The 21269-nt window shown below is 51.5% G+C and overlaps 1 protein-coding gene across 2 annotated transcripts in view; it reads right to left on the reverse strand.

Moving 5' to 3' along the window:
• Positions 1 to 3919: 3919 nt before the first annotated feature.
• Positions 3920 to 21269, reverse strand: part of GFRA4 (GDNF family receptor alpha 4) — a 130987-nt gene continuing 113637 nt past the window's right edge. Inside the window, exons 5-9 of one of the 2 annotated variants that reach the window (XM_084626537.1) lie at positions 17891 to 18000; positions 17306 to 17392; positions 16504 to 16638; positions 13848 to 14005; positions 3920 to 8470 (exon numbers count right to left, since the gene is read on the reverse strand). In XM_084626537.1, coding sequence (XP_084482663.1) covers positions 8327 to 8470; positions 13848 to 14005; positions 16504 to 16638; positions 17306 to 17392; positions 17891 to 18000 — 634 coding nt within the window. In that variant the 3' untranslated portion in view covers positions 3920 to 8326. The remainder of the gene's footprint in view (positions 8471 to 13847; positions 14006 to 16503; positions 16639 to 17305; positions 17393 to 17890; positions 18001 to 21269) is intronic. The other variant, XM_084626538.1, reaches the window with a different exon arrangement.

A 21269-nucleotide genomic window follows, 5' to 3' on the forward strand; every position in this document is an offset into this window, starting at 1 on the left:
GCAAGTCACTTCACCCCTCGGCCCTTCTACTTCCTTTCTCCCACCTTTTATTGGTCTTCTTTATTTTGATTGCAAACCCCTTGGGGCAGGCATTAGATCCACAGATTCCTGGGCCAGAAGGGGACATTGTGATCCTCTCTTCTGACCTCCTGTCTAAAACAGGCCAGAGACCTGCCCCATACTAATTCCTAGAGCAGAGCTTTTAGGAAAACATCCAGGCTTGATGTAAAAATGGCCACTGATGGAGAATCCACTACGACCCTTGGTAAAGTGTTTCAACGGTTAATTCCTCTCGCTGTTAAAAAGTTATGTCTTAGCTGCAGGCTGAATTTGTCTGGCTTCACATTCCAGCCATTGGCTCGTGTTCTGCCTTCTCAGCCAGACCGACGAGCCCATTGGTAAAAAGGGACTGATTCAGGGGCCGTGGCAGCCATCAGCTGTACGTTCCCATTCAAATCAAGCAGACATGACCAAAAGTCTGGCAGGCTGGAGTCTCCAGCACTTCTATCCATGGCTCAGAGACCCCTGAGATACTAAGATGGGGACAAATGCACTGGATAAGTAGCTGCAAGTGCAACAAGAATTGGGATTTTGTCATTTACTCCCAACACACCTTCTATTTCCAGCTGTGCCTTATTAGTAAAAAACAGACGCCTCCCTGTACCCACGAGGCAGGTTTGCTCAAAAGTTTCCCACGGTTGCTACCATCAGTTCATGGCTACAGGAGTAAGCGCCAGCAGAAGCCGGAGTATGGATTCATTCAGAGATTCGAAGGGACAGTTGTGATACGTTAGTCTGATGTCCTGTATAACACAAGCCATAGGACTTCCCTGAATTATTTGCTGCTTCAAGTCAAATGGCTGTGGATGAACTAGAGCGGATTCTTCAGGAACAAACCCATCTGGATTTAGAGGGTTCTGGTTTAAAGGTTTTTCCGGTGGTTCATTAGCCACAGTGCTAAAAATGTAAGCCGCATTGCTCGTTTGAATTTGTCTAGCTTCAACTTTCAGCCAGCTCCAAGCAAGACTCATCCCCAGCTAATCATACAGTAGCACCCAGATGCTTGCTGTTAGATTTGTTATCCCTGCCTTACAGATGGGGAAACCGAGGCACAGGGTGTATAAAATCACTTGCCTAACATCACGCAGCTAGTCTGTGGCAGTGTCTTCCCCCTTAGACCATCCTAGCCATCCATGCAGCACTAGGAAGCTCTATTTCATTGCATCTTCCTTTATCTTACAGCATTGTGTGCTTGAATCAGACAAGACGACCCTAAACATAGCTGCTGAGCACGAGTCCTTAATTCAGCATGGTCTCCCGCCCCGCCTCCCCATGAGACCCTGTTCACCAGCAGGAGCTAAGCAACAACAACAACAAAATGCCATTGAGCTTTACGCATGCCTGTGGGGCCAAACATCTGTCCTTTCCCGCTGAAACCGTTTGTGCCGATAAAAGTAAAATCAGCTTTGATTGTGCACTTCGCTCGCTCACCCCTTTCAGCACTCACAGCTGCAAGTGTTTTTAGGTTGCAATATATAACAAACCCGCCTCTCCCACCCCCCCTTTTATTCTGTTAGGGACCCACCGCTGTGCCCAGTGATGGAAGTTGCAGACTGCTGCAGCAAGCTGGGTGTCGCACTCTTCCACCCAGCTACTGAAAATGATTTTTCCCGTGAGATCTCCTGTCCCAAAACACTGCTGGGCCCGCTCCTCGCTAGGTATCATGGGCCTTCCCGCCCGTGGGCCTGGTATTTAAGGAGATGGGCTGCCACTGGTACCTTGTCAGCGGGCATGATGTAAACACCACGTTTCCAGCCTTCGCTGTGGTCAATTCCGATGTAGTGGAGAAGTGGCTCACGAAAAGATTTAGCTCAGTGGCTCTCAAACTCTGGGGCGGGAGCGGCTCACGACCCTGTTTTAATGAGGTCGCCAGGGCTGGTGTTAGATTTGCTGAGGCCTGGGGCTGAAGCCAAACGTCCAAGCCCGGCCACCCAGGGCCAAAGCCAAAGCCTGATGGCTTCAGCCCTGGGAGGCGGAGCTCAGATTACAGCCTCCGCCCACCTAGGTTTAAAGCCCTCAGGCTTCTGCTTTCCCCCCCCTGCCCGGGGCGGAGGAGGTCTGCCTTTGGTCCCCCTTCCCGGGGGTCACATCATAATTTTTGTTGTCAGAAGGAGGGGCACGGTGCAATGACGTTTGACAACCCCCTACATGACACCGTGCCTGCCTGGCGCCTGCTTGACATCACTCAGGGGGTCTTTGCGGGTGTAGGGGCTATGCACAGGGGGTAGATGGGGGGACCTGTGACACACTGCTAAAAGAAATTGGCCCCGGGCTGAGTAAGAGTGGCAACTCATTTGTTCATACAAGTGACCAAGTTAGCATCCAGCCAGGCCCTTGCTTATCAATCACTAGGTAAAAGGCCACATTGCCTGGCAAGTTGCACATCATTATTCAAAGGCAGGGGATCCAGTTTTAAAAAAAACCCAGCTCAGGTCCCCGTCTCCCCTCTGTTCCCCCAATCATCTGCTTCCCTTCCTGTTGTTTGATAGTTAATGAGGATTAACATCTTTCCATCGCTTACACCGGCGCTGGTCTCCAGACTAAACTTCCAGACCCTGCCTTCAAACCTTGAACGGGAGTAGGCTTTTCGTTCCAATTTCGCCTTGATGGACATAGAGTCTAAAGAAACCAATAGGGAAATTCCTGCAGATGCTTGGCATGTCTGCTCAGGAGCTGTGTTCCTAAAGCCCTTTTTCTTTTCCTGAACCAGAAATCCCTTTGGTGCTCCCCTGCATTCTACTAAAATCATTGCTGACACATGCGATGGTTAACGTGTCCAGCCATGCTTCCTCGGCTGAGCAGCTGGTGACATGTCTAGGGCCCTCTCGCAGGAAGCCACAAACGCTACCCTGCAGAAAGTAGGTTGCCTACAGGGGGTGCTGTTCTTGAGGTGGTAGATTACTGCTGTAGTTGACGAATCAGCCTGACCACTTCTGGTTATTAACGCTCCTAAAGCAAGCTGGGCACGAGGGCCTTGGGTGGGTTAATCTTGGCTACAGTCCAGGGTTCGGAATTGCATCCTACTGCCCAAATTTTCCCCTGTACTTTTAATCTGTTAACCCAGCGGTTCTCAACCGGGGGTCTGTGGCCCCACTGGGGTGGGCAGAGGCTGTGAGCCATTTCAGGGGGTTCTTGAGCCCCAAGACCCTCTGCCCCATGGGGCTAAAGTGAAGCACCCTGCGGGGCAGAAGCCCTGAGCCCTGGCACCCCACAGCCCCACCCCAACCCACGGGAGTAAAGCCTCGAGTCCCTCCCCACCACACACACACTGGGTCCTGGGATTTTTATAGCATGTTAGCGGGGGGGGGCTAAGAAAGCAAAATGTTGAGAACCCCTTCATTAAGCTGTTGGTCCCTGTCCTAAATGGTGCAGGACCCCTGTGTGCTTTTAACCCTCTGCGCTGGGCTGATCCAAAGGTGACGCTGGTTTGGGGGGTACAATGATTTGCCTGAGTCTCTATTAACAGTCCAAGGATGCACAAATGTTTTCAGTTAATACCGTCATAGAGTTTAAGGCTAGAAGGGACTGTGACACGAGGTAGCTGACCCCCTGTCTAACGTAAACCCTCCTAGTCAGGCTCACCCAGCTCGGACCTTGGCGGGGGCTGTAGGGGCTACCGTAAGGCACACAAGAAAACACCAGCCTTATCGTCAACCTCAGCAGAGAGACCTGGGCCAGACAGCGGCTCAGGCTGGCGCTTGTGCAGAGCCCACTCCTCCAGCCCAAACAATTGCAGCCACCGCCAAAAAACCGAACCAGCATTGTCAGCTCTCACACAATGAGCCCGGCCAGCTCAGGGCGGGCCTGGCAGACTGGCCACGCTCATGGGATCAGAGGGGAAATAAAGAGGAGCAAAGGCTCAGGAAAATGCATGTGTGCTTTATTCATGTACACGTTTGAATACTGATGCTTATAGAAGTTTAGTTACGTACAGATTATATCCCCGTAGTATACGCTAACATCAGCCATTCAACCCCCCCGCGAGGGCACACACACAGTCTCTCAGCATCACCTGCCATCACTTGTTTTATTGCCGAGATTATTCCTTCCCGCAGAAACGCCTTCCTCACCAGGCGCTTTGTTGTTTTGGCGATTGCGTTACACAAGGTGTAAGGAATTCCCAAACCACTCCAGAAATGGCATGGCCCCTCAGAAAATACAGCTCAGCGATGCCACAGAAGTTTGCTTTATTAAAAAGGACACATCTTTGTGCTTAGGAAAGTCTGTGGGGTACGTATTAGTCCGTCTCAGCCCCTTTCCAGTGCAAGCAGATACACCAGGGGCCCTGGTTAGTAGAGAGAATTGAAAAAATTAATCATTTTGAGCATTTAAATTTTTGCGAACATTTTGGCCCATGGCAAAAAGGGAAACTCCCCCCACACACACTCACAAAGTGATCATATTTTCTCATTGGATATAAGAACTGATTTAAAAAGAAATGGCAAATGTTGAAATTTTTAATGATTTTTTTTAATCAATTTCAAATACTGATGGAATGAAATGATCACATAACAATTTCATCCGGTTTTGTGGTGAGAGAGAGAGAGAGAGAGTGTGTGTGTGTAAAAAAAGTTGGCTTGAATTCTTGTGTTAACCCTCCCCACAACATCTTCTCCACCTGGCCATTGCTTAGCATCCACAAGCTTTGCATTTTTAAATTGAGGGACCCCCCACCCCCCGCCCCCTCAGTCTTATAGGTGTAATGACACCTACAGAGCTCCCGGTCCGATCTCTGCTGACTCCATCCAGCGCAACCAACAAAATACTCAACAGTTTGCTCATTTCATCCAGACATCAAATTGCATCCACGTCCATTGTAGTTCTGTGACCCCCGTTTGCAGGCGAACCCATCCCATACTTGCCAAGGTTTGGATGCCATAAAACATGGGGCTTTCACAAGGGGAAGAAAGTGAGGGTGAGACTTTTGCCGCCATTGAAATGCGTTGGCCTTGCAGCGCTTGCAAGGATGGTGTGGGGAAAACAATAACCATTTGGCTTACAAGAACTAGGGCTGTTTTGCCCGAACACTACCCACCATATCTGAGGCGTGAAACGTGACAGCTTGCTTTTAAAGCCCTGGGTTTGAAGGCCCCCATTGAGCGCAGCCTTCTGGAGGCTGAGACTGGTCACTGCCTGGTCAGCCGACCCTGCTGCTGCTCAAAAAAGTGGTGCTAAGCTGGGGTACCCAAGACAGCTGACACCAGGTCCCTCAGCCAATTTATACCAGCTGAGCCGCTCCCCCCTTACTTAGAGCTCATGCTGCCCTGCCAAGCATGTGAGGACTAAAATTCTCCACACCGACATTAGGGCTGGAATGACGTTTTCGAGTGCTGCGGCTGGCTGGAGGGAAAAACCCTCCCACACTTCCAGCACACATATTGGCTAAGGAAATGGGAGCCCAGCCTTTCAAAAGCCCCAGAGAGGTGAACTGGACAGTGGGGTAAGTTCCTAGGCGGTGGCCATGGAAACGCCCAGTCTAACCCATAACGCGGCCTGATTACATGGCTCAGCACATGAAGGTTGGGCCGGCAGCCGGTAGCTCAGGCTACTGCGGGCAGAACGGCAGGAAATGGCCACACCTAGTTAAAGCCAAGGAGCGTAGCACATAAAGGCCTCTTATGAAGTAGCTTCCTGGTACACAGGGAAGAGCCTTGTCCAGCTGTCATTGGGTCAGCGGTCAGATCCTGCCTCTGCTGTGCCAGCTGTTGTCAGGCTTTGCACAGCACAGCTGTTAGTCGTGTCACTTCACGCACTATTAGGAGGCTCGCCCACGCTTAGGCTGCTACCAGGAGCTATATAGACTAGGCTTGTGCATGCCCATCCCATCCCACTAAAAACACAATGTACCACGAGCTGTGGCCACCGCCTGCTGTTCTCTGTAGCGCTCATCTTCCCGGCTGGGTGCATGACACCAACCGGCGGGTATGTCTGCATCCAGCTTTGTTGTTCCACATTTACACCTGCTGTCCCTGCCCATAAGCCCTGATTTTATGAAGACCTCTGGGACAGCTGAGACCTCTGTAAAACCAGGCCAATGAGACGTTACTGTGCTAAGGTGCACCACGGAAAAACAGCTTTGGTCACTGCAACCCAGGGGTGGTGGTGGTGGGGGAAACATAACAGGACTTTGGTTACACTAGGCTCAGAACTCCAGCGCATCACTCCAAAGTAAGTATTAACTGGTCATATTTCATGCTCGACTAAGGGCCCGGGAATGTTTCTCTTCCATTGCAATTTTCCTTTAAAATTTAAGCAATCGAGCTAAGAAATCAACTTCTGAGGGGACTGGGAGAGGAGGGCAACGGACTGCAGCCAAACCCCTATCCTGGGCCTTGTGCGTGCAGTGCTCCATTGGGTGGTGCTCGCGATCCCCACCTGCCACTGCTGGGCCCTGTCAAAATCCTTCTGACAAACCCACATGTCAGGAGAGGGCTGCTGGTGGCGCTGGAGACATGTGACCCAAGGAATGTGCTTCTCGAACCCAGCCGCCCAAAGTGCTGGAGGCCCTCAAGAAATGCTCCTCCATGGGGCAGCCAGGCTGAGCATTTAATGAGGGGGCAATTCACCAGCGTCTCTCTGAGCCTGATCCAGCACAGAGGCCCCTCAGCTCGGCCACTGATGTCAACAGGAGTTAGGGGCTTACTCATGACCCTCAGGATCATACGCTGTATCTCCACAGAAAGGTAGGGGTGGCCATGCGGGCTCAGACCCATGGTCCATCTAGCCCAGCAGCCCGTCTCTGGCAGTGGCCGGCCCCCAATGCACCAACAGAGGAAGGTGCAATAAATCCTGCAAACAGCAAGCATAGAGAACACTTCTTCCCAGATCCTATTATTTAGAGGTTGACTTAGTGTCTGAAGAATGAGGGCATAAGCCAACCTAATGAGAGCAACTTTGTTAGCTAACTATTTAACAAGGTGAATCAGAGCAGGCCATGCCCTGATGCATTTAGTGCCTGGATCATTTCATACGGCAGCTGGGTTTTTGAGTATCCCCAAGTGGCCATTCGTCTGGGTGAGTTGGTTGGTTGCTAGGTCTCCACTGAACCTTTTCCAGCCCATCTTTCATTTCTGTGACTAGAGATACCAAGTAACCCACTGAACAGCCTTTGTGTCACTAAGGGTGTCTACACTGCAGTAAAACACTCGCAGCTGGCCCATATCAGCTGACTCGGAGCTATAAAATTGTAGTGTAGACATCAGGGCTCATAGGGTCCCAGAGCCCAGACATCTACACAGCAATTGTATGACGCCAATGGCCTGATCCTGCTGACATGGGCCAGCTGCGGGTGCTCTATTGCAGTGTAACCACAGCCTTTAAGACCAAACAACTCGCTTGTCACAGGTGAGCACGAGTCAAGCGACGTGACATCAGTCCTTGCCTGGAGGCTTACACATACCAAGAGATTATAAAAAGACTAGCGTTGTGTTGGGACAGTATATCCTACTCTCACCGCACACTTGGATGCGACAAAAACTACCCCAAAGTCTTGACAGGGCCAGTTAAGAATGTTCCGGGCTCAGAAGGGGACGCCACCATGAATTGCCAAAGCCGGCAAAATAATGGAAGGCGACACACGTGTTTCTTCCTGAAGACCATTAACGCATGAACACGGTTTTCTACAGGAGAGGGGAAAGGGTCAGGGTTTGGCTGGGAGTTACACGCCAGCTACACAGGATGCTGTCAGGCATGTTGAAAAACCAGCTAGGTCAGGGATCGCACGGTCCTGGCTTTGCTGTATCCCGCAGAGATGCCTGGTGTCTCCTTGGCGGGCAAAGGCAATGCCTTGCTGACAAAGTGGATGACGGCCTCAGTCTGAGCCAGGGATGGGGTTCTGTTGGTCCTCCCGCAGCTCGGGTCACTGTGTAGAAAGTTGCATGGCATATCGCGAGACCCACCACGTCCCCGTAGGCCAGAGTTTCATGAAACCTTCCAGACAGCTCATCTGTCAGGAGTCTTTCCTCGCTCGGCTGTTTCAGGAGAGCTCGGGGCCTCTGAATCTCGTTTCTTGTGCTGGGCTCTACGAAGGGGCCTGTCTGTGGTTCTGCCCCACCATGGACATGCTACAGGGCGCTGGAGACGAGAAGCGAGCCAAGGAGGGGGAAGGGTGACCAGGAGTGAGCTGGTGAGGCCTTCAATTTTACAAAATAGAATATGTTGGCTGGGGTGGGGGGGGGGGGAGAAGGGCAATTTCCACACACGCCCCGCCCGCCCCGCGACGAGACGCCCCACACAGAGTCACCGCTTGCCGCGTGCTCGCTCCCTTTCACATCGCAAGCAGGAGTGGCGCAGCGAGAGCCATGGAAACCCACATCAGCAGCCACCCCGCAGTGCAGGAGGCTGACGCCAAGCCGGAGGTTTCGGATGCCAGTTGGGTGGAGCCCCTTAGGAGTGGCTCCTCGCCAGGTCCCTGTGAAGAGAATGGAGACAATGCTGAGGGTGAACCCCACACTCATCCTCCCACTCCGGGAAAAGACAGGAGCCGGGCACACCCCACAACATTTAACGGTGTTGCAGGCAGGGAGGGGTGTGAGGGCCAGGCTGATCGAGGCCTGTTATGAAGCATTGGCCTGAATTCTGGTCTCAAGCCAGCTCTGTTGCAGTCGATAGTTACACTTCAGTGAGGGTGGAAGCGGCTCTCATCAGCATCTAATGGAGGCCTTTCAGAATCAGAGCTCGGGACAACCATTAACAGGGCAAGCCCTGGAGCAGAATGGCCTGACAGTGACTTCACTTTAGTCTGAGGCCAGATAACACAGGCCGAAACACCTGGAGGCTCCTGGGTCATCAAGTCCAGTGTCCTGTTATCACAGGCAACCCTCTCATGCTATCCTATGGCTAAACTTACCATGCCCCATATTCAAATTAGAGGGGTTGTTTGCTCCCTTCCCCCCATGCCCGCTCCTACTGGGAAGCTGGTCCAGAGCCTCACTCATCTGATGGTTAGAAACCTTCTAATTGCCAGCCTCTGGGTATTCCTGGCCAGTTGATCAATTTGTTCTTGAGCCAACACTGTCCTTTAGTTAAAGTGGTTCTTTCCCTTCCCTGGTGTTTACCCCGCGTATGTATTTATAGAGAGCAACCCGATCCCCTCTCAGCCTTTGCTTTGCTAGGCTATAACCGAGCCCAGCTCTTTGAGTCTCCTTTTATACGATGGGCTCTCCAGTCCCTGATCACCCTACTTGTGCTTCTCGATGCCTGTCCCGTTTGAATTCATCTTTCTTGAATATGGCGACCAGAACTGTACCCAATTGTCCAGATAAAGTCTTACCAGTGCCTCAGATGATGGAATTAATCCTTCCCTCTCTCTGCTGGAAATACCTGGCCTAATAACATAGCTCTCCCTGCTCAGTGACTGTCATCAGGTGCGTCCATAATACAGAGTTAACTCAATGATCCAAGGTCCAGTTCCCTCCCTGGTGTTGGGCAGAGGAGTAGCCACATAGCGAAATGGCAGGGTTTGCTGGAGTGTTTCCTGTCTCCACTGGTTTTGTGTGGTGCCCATGTACCCCACACACCTGCTGGGTGTGGTGTTCTGTCCTATCTAGTGGCACCAAGACCAGCTAGAGAGAGACAATTAATGAGTCTTCTCTACAGTCTTGGCTAAAAGCCATATGGCATGCCTTGGTTGACTTCTGCGTCATATGGCTTTTAGCTCATGCAGTAGAGGCTTATGCACTGAGCTCCAGAAGTCCCAGGTTCGAGCCAACCTCCCGGCGACCAGGGTCCGTCAGTGTTACACCCAGACTTTTGGGGCGTATCCCATGGTTCACAGCCCCTCAGGTTCTCTCACTACAGCTCATACCAGGCCTCTGATCAGAGCCATCTCTCCACGTATTAAGAGAGAGGTGGGGTTTGGAGGCCTTTTTTGCTACTTTTGTGTAATCAGCTTAAGTGTTTCCTGTCCCCCAGAATACTGTTCCCAGGAGGAATGAACACAGCAGGGGAAGCTCACCTTTAAGCAAAGATGCAGAAGTCAACCAAAGCATGCCGGTTGGGGACGTTATGGACACTGGCTCTGCAAAATAGTCCTGACATTCACAGAGGACAAACACTTTTTGTGCTTTTTTTAAGGCTTGGTTTACTCTTAAAAGTTATATTGGCAGAGCTCCCAATCAGGGGTGTGTGAAAAAAAACACAATGTCCCAGTGACATAGCTATGCTAGCAAAACCCCCAGGGCGGATGCAGCTACGCCAGTGGAAGAGAATGTCTTTCGCTGTAAATAATGTCATGGGGGGAGGTGGTGTCCCTACACCGGCAAACAAGGCCTTCTGTCAGCGTGCGCTGTGCCTACAGGCAGGGCCTGTTCTGACATAGCTATGCTGGCCTATGCTCTGTAGTGTAGACGTAGTCTTAGAAGTGGGAGGGGGAGGAGATGGGGTAGGAGGAGTTTAAACTACGTAGGATGAGAGTTGCTTTGGGACGAAGAATGACTTGGTGTTTGTGGCACCAGACTGGGCCCCAGGAGAGCTCGGTGGAGTTCCGGGGAGTGTCATTGATTTCAATCGGTGTTAGGTGCCCAGATACCACTAAGGATTTATGCTTCAGTTCCCCGTCTGTATAAAGGGGATAATAGCACTGCCCTGCCTCACGGCGGTGAGGGGACATAAACTCCTGAATGACTGTGAGGTGCTCAGACACTACCCTGGCAGGAGCCATAAAAGTACCTAGTTACACACAGGAACAGCCATGCTGAGTCAAACTGATGGTCCGCCTGGCTCCGTATCCTATCCCTGGCAGCGGCCAGTGCCAGACGCTTCAGAGGGAATTAACAGAACGGAGCAATCTCGAGTGAGCCGTCTCCTGTCGTCCAATCCCAGCTCCTGGCAATTGGAGGTTTCGGGACAGCTGGAGCATGGGGGTGGAGCTGTACTTTGAGTCCCCCACTTTATTGCTGGCTGGGCATTTAATGCATGGGGGTGGAGCTGTACTTTGAGTCCCTCACTTTATTGCTGGCTGGGCATTTAATGCTTAGTGACGACATGAACCACGTCCCAGGTCTGAGCAGCCGTCTAACGTTTGGATGCTGATCAGGATTAGCCTTCCTCCTTCAGCCTGCACCATGGGACTGGGACTCTCCTAGGAACAGGCTCTTCCATTATACCGCCGGAAGGACCAGCAATGCCAAGGGACAACTTTTCCGCTAGTGTCTCTGCACCTCCACGCCCAGGGGGAACCAAGAAGTGCAGAGATACCTGAAATGGGGGAAAGTTACCGGCACGTTTTCAAACCTCCCAGAAGCCTGTGGTTGCAGCTGGGCTTGAGCCCTGGGTGAAGGTTTGAGGCTGTTTACTGTATTCTCTCCACCCTGCTGTGTTTGTCCCCAGTGATCCCATGCAATGTAAGGGCAACACGTGTAACCCCATGCACGAGGGAGCTTGCTCCATAGGAATGTGAGCCAGGGCGGCAGAGATTGTTTCTTGCACATCTAGCCGAGGCTGTAATCTTGGGCGATTAGGTCTTCACTGCAGAGTTAATAGCCCATAGGGTCAGCTGCCAGGTCTGAGCACCCAGGGTAGCCTCACCCGGGGGGGAGCAGCCACACAGCAAAGCCACACTCGAGTTACTGTGTCCTCACTGGTGCTGCCCCCTCATCTGTGACTGGGGACATATCCCATGGCTCTGTGTGCTGAGATGCTCTAGGATTGTTTCTGCATCAATGGCAGGAGAACTTGTCTGTCCTTTGGAGGGGATGTGTGGGACAGCACTGGAGGACTATCCGCAGACGAGTGATTTTGCCCACATCCTCACCGGCAGAGTGGGTGGGTTCCAGCCTGCGTTAAAGTGGAGCCCAGGCTTTAAGCTGCACCCCCAGCTCTGTAAACTATTCTAGGCTTCAGGTACCTCCAAACCCAGGTGAAAGGCTGCAGGGAGAAGGCTGGAGTCCATGGAGCCCAAGCAGGGACCCCACGGGAGGCACACGATGACCTCTTTACCACATGAGCTTTACCTCACCTGCTGAATTTCTAAATCTGCACAACGCTTAGCAATGAATGTGGAGGCCTCCCTCCCAGAATGGCAAACCCCTTACCATGGTTAACAATTAACTCACCTCTGACAGGTCCCAAAGGCTAAGCTGGCTCCGTCCCTACTAGAGGGAACGTACATCCAGAGCTAACCTGTAGAGGGTTAGGGCCTCTCTTCCCTGGTTGGCTAGCTTGCTCTGGGGGCTCAAGGGGTATTTCCCCTGTCGGGTCCCACCCGGCACCATGGCAGATAGGGGCAAGCTGGCATGGATGGATGGCTCAGGGTTGCAGGCCGGAAGAGCTGTGGGGCTTTTACTATGCTCTGCCAGTCTATTCACATGTCTGGACAGGTGCCAACCTATTGGTGGCTAAAATAAAATCAGCTCCCCCACCATCTCAAGGTGTGGGTCACCGGGCCCCAGTGCTACTGCTTATTCCACTTTAGGCGTCTTCCCCTAATTTCAGACCGCAATCCAATTTACAAAGCCCTCCATGACTCGTGTATAAACTTCAAACGGCACAAAAGCCCCCTCACCACCACCTTCTTGCAAGATTCAAAACGAGAGGGTCGAGGGGTTTGGGCTAAAACCCAGAAGAGAGCCTGGGTTAACTCTGCAGTGAAGAGACACTCCCCAAGAGGAGAACAGCATCTTTCATGCAACTCAAAGGCCAAATGCAAAGGGAACTGCTGGTAACAAGCTAAGCCAGTTCTGTGTGTCTCTGCAGGAGGATGCAAGTACAAGCCAAAATTGTGGCCATCTGCACTGTGGTGCAGATAAATAGATCTACATGTCAGGGACAACCTGCAAGGTCCTGACAAGCCCTCAGTGCTGCTGCAGCTGCATTTCAATCTTCTCCACCTCGGCCACAGGTAGGAAGTGGCAGGGGCTTGCTGAGTGACCGAGGCGTTTCTGACATGCTGGGCTATTGCATGGCAGGGGAAGTGCAAGTGGGAAACAGGGCTTCCCAAACTCTGCATTGTGGTTCCACTGAGCCTGAAAGACAGCGAAGGCCAGCTGGTCCAGTCCACGTTGCTGGAGCCCAGCCACTGGGGAGCTTCTGTTATCTGGCATGCAGTGAATCGGGGGCACTGTTGTTATGTAATGATGAACTAACTTAATAGTTCTAGGACTGTAGTACGCAGTAAACCAGGGTTATCGTTTATTTAAATAATAATCATTGAATATTACTATCGTACACAGAGGCTACACTCAGCCTAACAATAAAATACTACTAATAATTAAACAATATTTTTCTTGTGTCTAGAACCTTTCAGTTGAGGATCTCACAGTGCTTAATGAACATTAATTAATAGTTGACATCCCCAGGATAGAGCAATGTTATTCCCATTTTACCAGTGGGGAAACTGGGGCACAGAGCGGTTCAGTGACTTGCCTGAGGTCACACAGCAAGCCCACAGCTGGGCCAGGAATAGAACCCGGGAGTCCTGACTCTCAAGCCTCTGCTGCCCGCAAAACTATTAACATCACTTACTCCTATCATGACAGACGCACGGCACACTTAGCAGGTGACAAGCTCACCAGAAGAAGAGGAGAAGAGTGAGGTCAGCATGGCCTGATGGTTAGAGCTGAGTTTATTAAAAGAGCTTATAAAGGAGGAGGGCTTGGGAAGGGCCTGAAGGAGAAGGGCACGGTGTGGAAGGGGGGTCAGGGAGTCTCAGGTGAGTGGCAGGGGTTGAGTGTAGAGGGTGCAGAGGGCAGCAGAAGGAGGGAGCTGAGGTCCAGGAAGCCGAGGGGGAGCGTGAATTTGCTGCGAGCGCCAGTACAAAGGCTCCGTGAGCTCCTCGGTCTAACCCCTACCTTGGTGGGCTGGAGCCGCTCAAAGATGTTCCCTCTGAGGGTGGTGGCGGCTCTGTTGGAGTTTCGCTCCTGCTTGTACATCTGCGTCGTTGGGGGCACGGACGGGGCCAGAGCCGCGTTCAGGTACGTCCCGTTGCCGAAGGCCAGGATGGCGTTTTCTTGGCGAGAGGGGGAAGAGCTGTCAGAGCAAAGCTCTCGAGGAAAGTGTTAACATTACCCCCCACCCCCCCAACCTCTCCGGCCACCCCCAAACCAGCGCCTCCCTCCCCAGAACAGGCTGGGGCACGGACCAGCCATCGCCTCCCACTGCCGCTCCTGCCAGCCCTGCCTCCCTACCCAGTGCTGCCCTGTCTGCCCACCCATGTGCCCTGACTCCACTCGCGGGTGGGCGGGGAGCCATGGGGCGGCGGGGAAAGCAGGCCAGTGGGGACAGAGCTTCCCAGCAGGGTGTGGGGGACAAAGCCACTGAAGGCAGAAGTTGCTGCCTGGCCCTGCTGCCCCAGTGGCCAGGAACTCTGCCCCCTCCACGCGGAGTGCGCCTAGGGGCTCCCTCCGAGCATGGGAGAGGGGTTGCCCCACGTAGTGTTCTGTCCAGCCTCTGGGGGCTTGGCCAAGGACACAGGTTGATGAGCCCGCTATGGTCTTGGCTCTTTTCACTCAGACAATAGCGGTTCGGGCCCTGCTGCCAACGCCCCACCTGGGGTGAGCCGTTACACCTGCCAGACCCCAAGAGCCACTGAGCACAGGACAGGGAGCCAGGAACCTCTGAGTTTTAATGACCCAGTTCCCTCTGTGACCCCGGGCCAGCCACTTACCTGCACTGAGCCTCAGCTTCCCCTCCCGTAAAAATGGGGAGGACTGTCCTGGGGGGTGCCGAGAGGCCAAATTCAGTCAGGTTTGTAATGCCCTTTAGAAAGGCTAGGCATGGTCTCCCGGATTCTGTGGGAGTGCGTAAGTTTGGCAGCCATTTCCACTGCCCCACACAGCCAAGTCCCGCGGGCAGTCCGACCATCAGAGCCAGCTGTGGATGGGAAGCGCCCGGTAGGCTGGGTTCCCCTTGGCTTTTCCCCAGGTGGAGTCGCCTACGGAAATGTGCAATGCTGGCACCCTGGCATCCCCCACCCACTGACCCCAGTGCGTTAGACCCAGCGATTTCAGCCAGGAGTTAGGCCCAGATCTTCAAAGGCATTTAGGAGCCTAAGCGACTCCATGAGGGGCTGAGCGGAGGGAATCGGGCCCTGGGGGCTAACCTAAGAGCGATACTGGATGGGGCATAAAATCAACATGGAACCTTCCCTCTTTCCTGGGCAGAGCCATGGGGGCTGGCACATGCTGAGCAGCAAGGCGATCGCTCACAGCAGAACGTATGCAGTAACATCAGGGCATAATGCATTTACAGCAGCGGTTATCCCAGCGGGCAATGGGAGCTGCGGGCCCTCACGGCATCTCGAAGGCTCAGGCTTTGTATGGGAGCAGCTCACGTGGGCCGCTCAGCCCGGCAGCCAGCTGCAGATTCTCTCCAGCTAGAGGATGCACAGGATTCCCTCTTAAACATGCACCATGCCACACCGTGCCGTCAATACATGGCCTCGCATAAAGCCCTCTGCCCACTGCCTGATGGTGCTCTGCGGCTTCACAGCCCAGCGGCTGCCTCCTCGCAGGTCCTGACGAGAAGCCACCACGCAGACTTGGTGATGCGTTCGTTATCTGAGCACAGGACGGCTGTGGTTTCACGCAGGATCACGCTGATGGGAAAGCCTGGCTGAGAGAGGAGAAACACGCAGCCCTCTCCGGCCAGAGTAACAGCAGAGCAGGAAAATGCTGGTGAAGTTAGTTTCTCTTGGCACAAATGTTCCCCCTTGTCGGGTTTTCTCAAGCGTGACAGTCCCAGGGCCTCGCCGGTAGCTGCTGGATGGAGCGCATGTCGTCTCAGGACGCTGATGGATTCTGACATCTTCAGCGCTTGTTGTCTTTTCCAGGGCTATAAAGACGTTTCTAGCCAGTCTACATAACTCAGACAGCCTCACACTTCACCTTCTCCGAGCTGTTTCGAGGGCTAGGACATCCATTTTACAAAACAGTCCAGCAGGTGGCGTGCTGGCGAGGGATAGAGCAAGCCCGCTGAGCTCTCCTTGGGCTACATTTTAAGTGTACTTGTGACTAGTACAGGACAATGGCTAGGACACCAGACTGGGAGTCCGGAGAGCTGGGATCCAATCCCAGGGCTGACACTGCCCTGCTCGGTGCTCCTCACTTCACTTCACGTCTCAGTTCCCCTCCTGCCCTTTGATGGCTTTGTCTCTGGGAGTACTCGGTGCTCCTGGAAAACTCAGAAGGGCCAAAGTCCGGCTTGTCTAGCGTGGATGTGCCGGAGGTGAGAGGGCACTGGGAACCCCAAGCGAGCCCCGGGGCAGCTGTAATTTGCCTGGGCAGCACGAGGACGAAGGCTAGCCGTGTCATGTGTAGCACTCCTAGCCTGTAGGGGACATGTCTGGGGGCGGGCAGGCACAGGTAATGCTCTGACCACTCCACCTACCACCCGGCAGGTGCAAAGCTGGTGGCAGGACCTCCTTTCACATGGCCTTTCTGTCCCCCTTGCGAGAGGCGCCCAGGAGCCCCCCAGCCCCACAGTGGACTTGCCCCATCTGATACGTACGGAGACAGACGTTGTCGGTGAACAGGCGCAGAAAGCTCTCGCACTCCTCCTGGCGGTTGCCACTGGCATTGCAGGTGCACCAAGGCGCGATGCTGGCGGTCGAGTTGTCGATGTAGTTCGGCGTGATGGGACTACCTGCCAAGCAGGACGGAGCAGGGCTGCTGTTACTGGAGGAACCAGCTGAGAACCCAAACTACACGGGCTCCCCAAAGCAAACCTTCCCCCCACTCAGCCACGTTCCTGCGGGTTCCACGCTGCTCCCCTTAGATCTGCCAGGACCTCTTTCCCTTTGTGGTTGACCTGCTAAGAAATGGGGAACCTTGCTTCTTTCCTGGCCATGTTTCCAGGTCGATTCTGCTCTGTTCACATACCCAGCACAGCCCACGGTTAGAGGCCAGGGTGAGGCACTCAGCTAGTGACATTACACCCTCACTTCACTCCCTGTGCTACAACACTGTAGGTCTTCCTGGAGTCCTTAGTCTGCCTGGTGTGTAGCCCTGGGGTACGCAGCAACCCTAGACTTCCACACAGTCTTGTTCAGACAGAGACTTTACCCATAGCCATGGACAGGTCAAGGCTCCAGTAAGGGAGGATTAATACTGAATGGCTCCATAGTCTCTAAAAGTTCAGGATATGCCCAGACTAGCCTCTCCTCCCCATTTCCCTAGCCCACTTCCCAGGCTCCAGCAGCAGTCAGCTGGCTTTTCCAGACTGAGTCATGCTATACTGAGAGCTCCCGTCTCAGGCCTGAGCCAAAGCCCTCTGAAGCCAATGGAGGGGCGTGGAGGAAGGTGGTTTATACCTGGCTCCACCAGCGGTGGCTGTGACGTGATTGGCAGACGGGGTCTGCCTGATGACCTGGGACTGCCAATCCATGGACGCTCAGGATCTGGAAACATGGGAGAGTGGGGACTGATGTTCCAAAAATATGCCACGCTTGCCTTTGTTCTTTGGGAGCATTCAACACGAAATCTTTAAATATCTTGATATCATGTACTGTACACTATACGGAGCATGGGCAGGTACCTCTCAGGTGAGGATTAAGGAGTGACACCTTTTCACCCATTAGGACCAGACCTGGGATCTGCTTCCTGGGTCCCTTTGAGTCAAATCTGCTTTTTCTGCTGACCCACCCAAGTGACTTGTTACCTGTTAGCCTTGCAGAGCCAGCACAGTGATGGGAGAGCAAGCTGGATTCTCATCTGGCTCATGGGCATCCTCACCGGGATTATCAGAGGAGCTCTGATTGCAGAATCTCTGTTGTCAGTGAGGATGCAAGAGGCAGAAGGGACATGGAGCGTGCTCATTTGATCTGAGTGGCGAGCAATGGTCCAGAACGGGAGGTGAGAGAGAAGAGGAGAAACAACAGAAGGGCACAGCCTCATACCTATGATTCCTGTGTACGCCAGCAGACAGGCAGCGTAGTTCTCCCTCCTGCAGCCAGTCGCAGACTGCGGGGAAGGCTGGCAGTTAAACTGAAACTCTGCATATCGGGACCTGCATTGGACAGAGAGCGTAAAGGGAAATGTCACCGCTACTTAACTTGCTGCATTCACTGCACTTGCATATAAATAGGCCCACTGATATGCTCGCTGACTTATGTCCTAAACGACCTAAAGTGAATAGCTAAGAACGGCCATACTGGGTCAGACCAATGGTCTATCGAGCCCAATCTTCTGACGATGGCCAATGCCAGGTGCTTCAGAGGGAATGAACAGAAGAAGGCAATTATCAAGTGATCCTGCCCCAGTCACCGAGTCCCAGCTTCTGGCAGTGAGAGACTTAGGGATACCCAGAGCATGGGTTGCATCCCTGACCATCTGGGCTAATAGCCATTGATGGACCTAACCTCCAGGAACGTCTCTAATTCTTTTTTACCCCAGTTATAATTTTGGCCTTCACAACATCCCCTGGCAATGAGTTCCACAGATGGACTGTACATTTTGTGAAGAAGTTCTTCCTTTTGTTTGTTTTAAATCTGCTGCCTATTAATTTCATTGGGTGACCCCTGGTTCTTGTGTCATGTGAAGGGGTAAATAACACTTTCTTATTAACTTTCTCTCCACCATTCATGATGGCATTGACCTCTAGCATATTGCCCCTGAATCATCTCTTTTCAAAGATGAACAGTCCCAGTTTTTTAAATCTCTCCTCATATGGCAGCTGTTCCATGCCCCTAATAATTTGTGCTGTATTTCTCTATTCTTCTTCCAATTCTAATATTTCTTTTTAGATCATCTGCAAACTTTCCCATCTCACTGTTTACCCCTTTTTCCAGATTGTTTATTAATATATTGAACACCACTGGTCCTAGTACAGATATTCCCCCCTCCCCCTGTTTACATTTCTCCACTTTGAAAACTGACCATTTATTCCTACTCTTTGTTTACTATCTTTTAATCAGTTACTGACGCATGAGAGGACCTTCCCTCTTATTCCTCTTAATTTGCTTAAGATCCTTTGTTGAGGAACTTTCTCAAAGGCTTTCTGAAGGCCCAAGTACAGTATATCATACTTGGATCACCCTGGTCTACATGACTGTTGACCTCCTCAAAGAATTCTAATAGATTGGTGAGGCATGATTTCCCTTTACAAAAGCCGTGTTGACTCTTCCCCCAACATATTATGTTCACCTATGTATGTAATAATTCTGTACTTTACTATCATTTCAACCAACTTTCCAGGTACCGAAGTTAGACTTACTGGCCTGTAATTGCCTCTGGAGCCTTTTTTAAAAAGTCAGCAGTACATTAGCTATCCTCCAGTCATCTGGTAAAGAGGCTGATTTAAGCGATAGATTATATACCACAGCTAGTAGTTCTGCAATTTCATATCTGAGTTCCTTCAGAACTCTTGGGTGAATAGCATCTGGTCCTGGTTGTTGGGGGAGAAGGCATATTTAGGCCTGACAGAAGCCAAGATTTTAAGAATCTGTTCTGATAATGTTTAACAGTGTAAGCATAAGTAGAACTGCCTATGTGTAAGAAATTGCGGAATAATCATGTTTGTGAGACCAAGAGAAGATAAAGTGACTAAAAAGCTAGATGGATGGGGTGGAATTGGAGGAAATTTGGTGGCCTTAGAAAGTACTGAGGCAGAGAAAAGGAGATAAAAGAGATATAGGAACCCTATAAGGAGCTAGAGCTTTGGGAACTTCAGCATTTGTTCATATGGATATCACAGTATTGTGGGAGGAAAATCAGAAAATGAGATTTCGGTTACAGAATCTGTTAAAGTTAAATAAACAACAGAATGAGGATATAGGGGAGGATTTAAAGGATATTCAGGATTTTAGGATAACAGGACAGGTGTTTAGGGAAGTCGAAGCAGCAATCAATGAAATGGGAAAAATCCTGAACCAACCTCACGTATCAAAGGTGATTTACCTGCTCATGGGATGGCAGCTTCCTAATACAGGAGCTACACAGGTAGGACAAAAGGAAATTCAAGGTGGGGAAGTACCTAGGTTCATAACAGAGAAGATGCTAGAACAATGGACAAAAACAGAAGGAGCTTGATGCAGGGTTAGGTGCTGCTCAATGGTCTGTTATGCTGAGAAAAGGTGCAAGCTTGATGAAACATGGATTCTTTCATGGACGTGGGGGGGGAGCCGGAAAGCCCTAGATACTTCATGTTGTTCCAAGAGGCATGGTACCTGGTTATGTCATTGTGATGTACTGCAGAGTACGTTGCCGACATGTGGGTCCATATGCTGGCAAAAAACCCAGAATTGCACAGTAGGGATGAGGCAATGGGGACAAGGTCAAACCAAGGTGGCAAAAGCTGGAGAAGGCAAATATTGTGTACCCTGTTGGGTTGGGCACTTCCAATATGGGACACAAACATGCTATTATGACTGGCCAATGTTCTGCTTAGATCCAAGAAAGCTTACCCGAATAGAGGACAAGGCAATTTTTCCCAGTTCCCCAGCATGAGTTCCACAATGTATCAGTTGGTGGCCCCCTGACTGGTACTGCCCTGAACAGCTAAGCCATGTCATACAACAATTGCATTGAATGTGCAGGCCTTAGCGGAAAGGCATCCAGAATGTCTGTGGACCTTAAAGCAGGAGAGTCGAAATATTCCACGTGACGTAGGATCCACTGGGAAATGGGCCATGGTAGGAGTTAGTATACGACATTGGGGAAAATCCGTGAGTATGCAGGATACCAATGGGCTTTGTGCAAGTCAAACTAGCAGCAGTGTTAATCGCATCGATTTAGAAGGATAGGAGCTTGGTTAGGCACCTGGGAAGGAGAAGAGTATATGAAATGCAGGCTTTGATGAAGCTTTAGAAAGGATTTTATGGCTTCCCAGTGGGGAGTGTAGGCATATTTAGGCCTGACAGAAGCCTGCTGTGGATTTTAAGAGTCTGCGCTGATAACATTTAATGGCATAAGCATAAGCAGACTGCCTATGTGTAAGAAATTGAAGCATAATCATGTTTGTGACAACAACAAAAAAAAAGAGAAAGTAACTAAAAAGCTAGAATTGAACGGTTTGAACTAACGCTAAACCTGTACTGGTGGGTGAGGAGAGTTAACATGGAAATGAGAGACCAATACATAACAAAAGATAACTGAAAGTTATAAATAAGTTTGTATAACAAAGGAAAGTTGAAACTAAATTATCCAGTGCTGGAGGCAACTGTGATGAGATCATTCCAATGAGTTTCCCATTGGTGAGAAATTGATCACTACTTGCCGAGTGTTTTGCCTTAATAAAGATTTGTTAGACCCTTCTGCTGAGTAAGTGAATCTCAGTCC

The sequence above is a fragment of the Lepidochelys olivacea genome (assembly GCF_965140295.1).
Source record: "Lepidochelys olivacea isolate rLepOli2 genome assembly, chromosome: 4".
Classification (NCBI taxonomy): domain Eukaryota; kingdom Metazoa; phylum Chordata; order Testudines; family Cheloniidae; genus Lepidochelys; species Lepidochelys olivacea.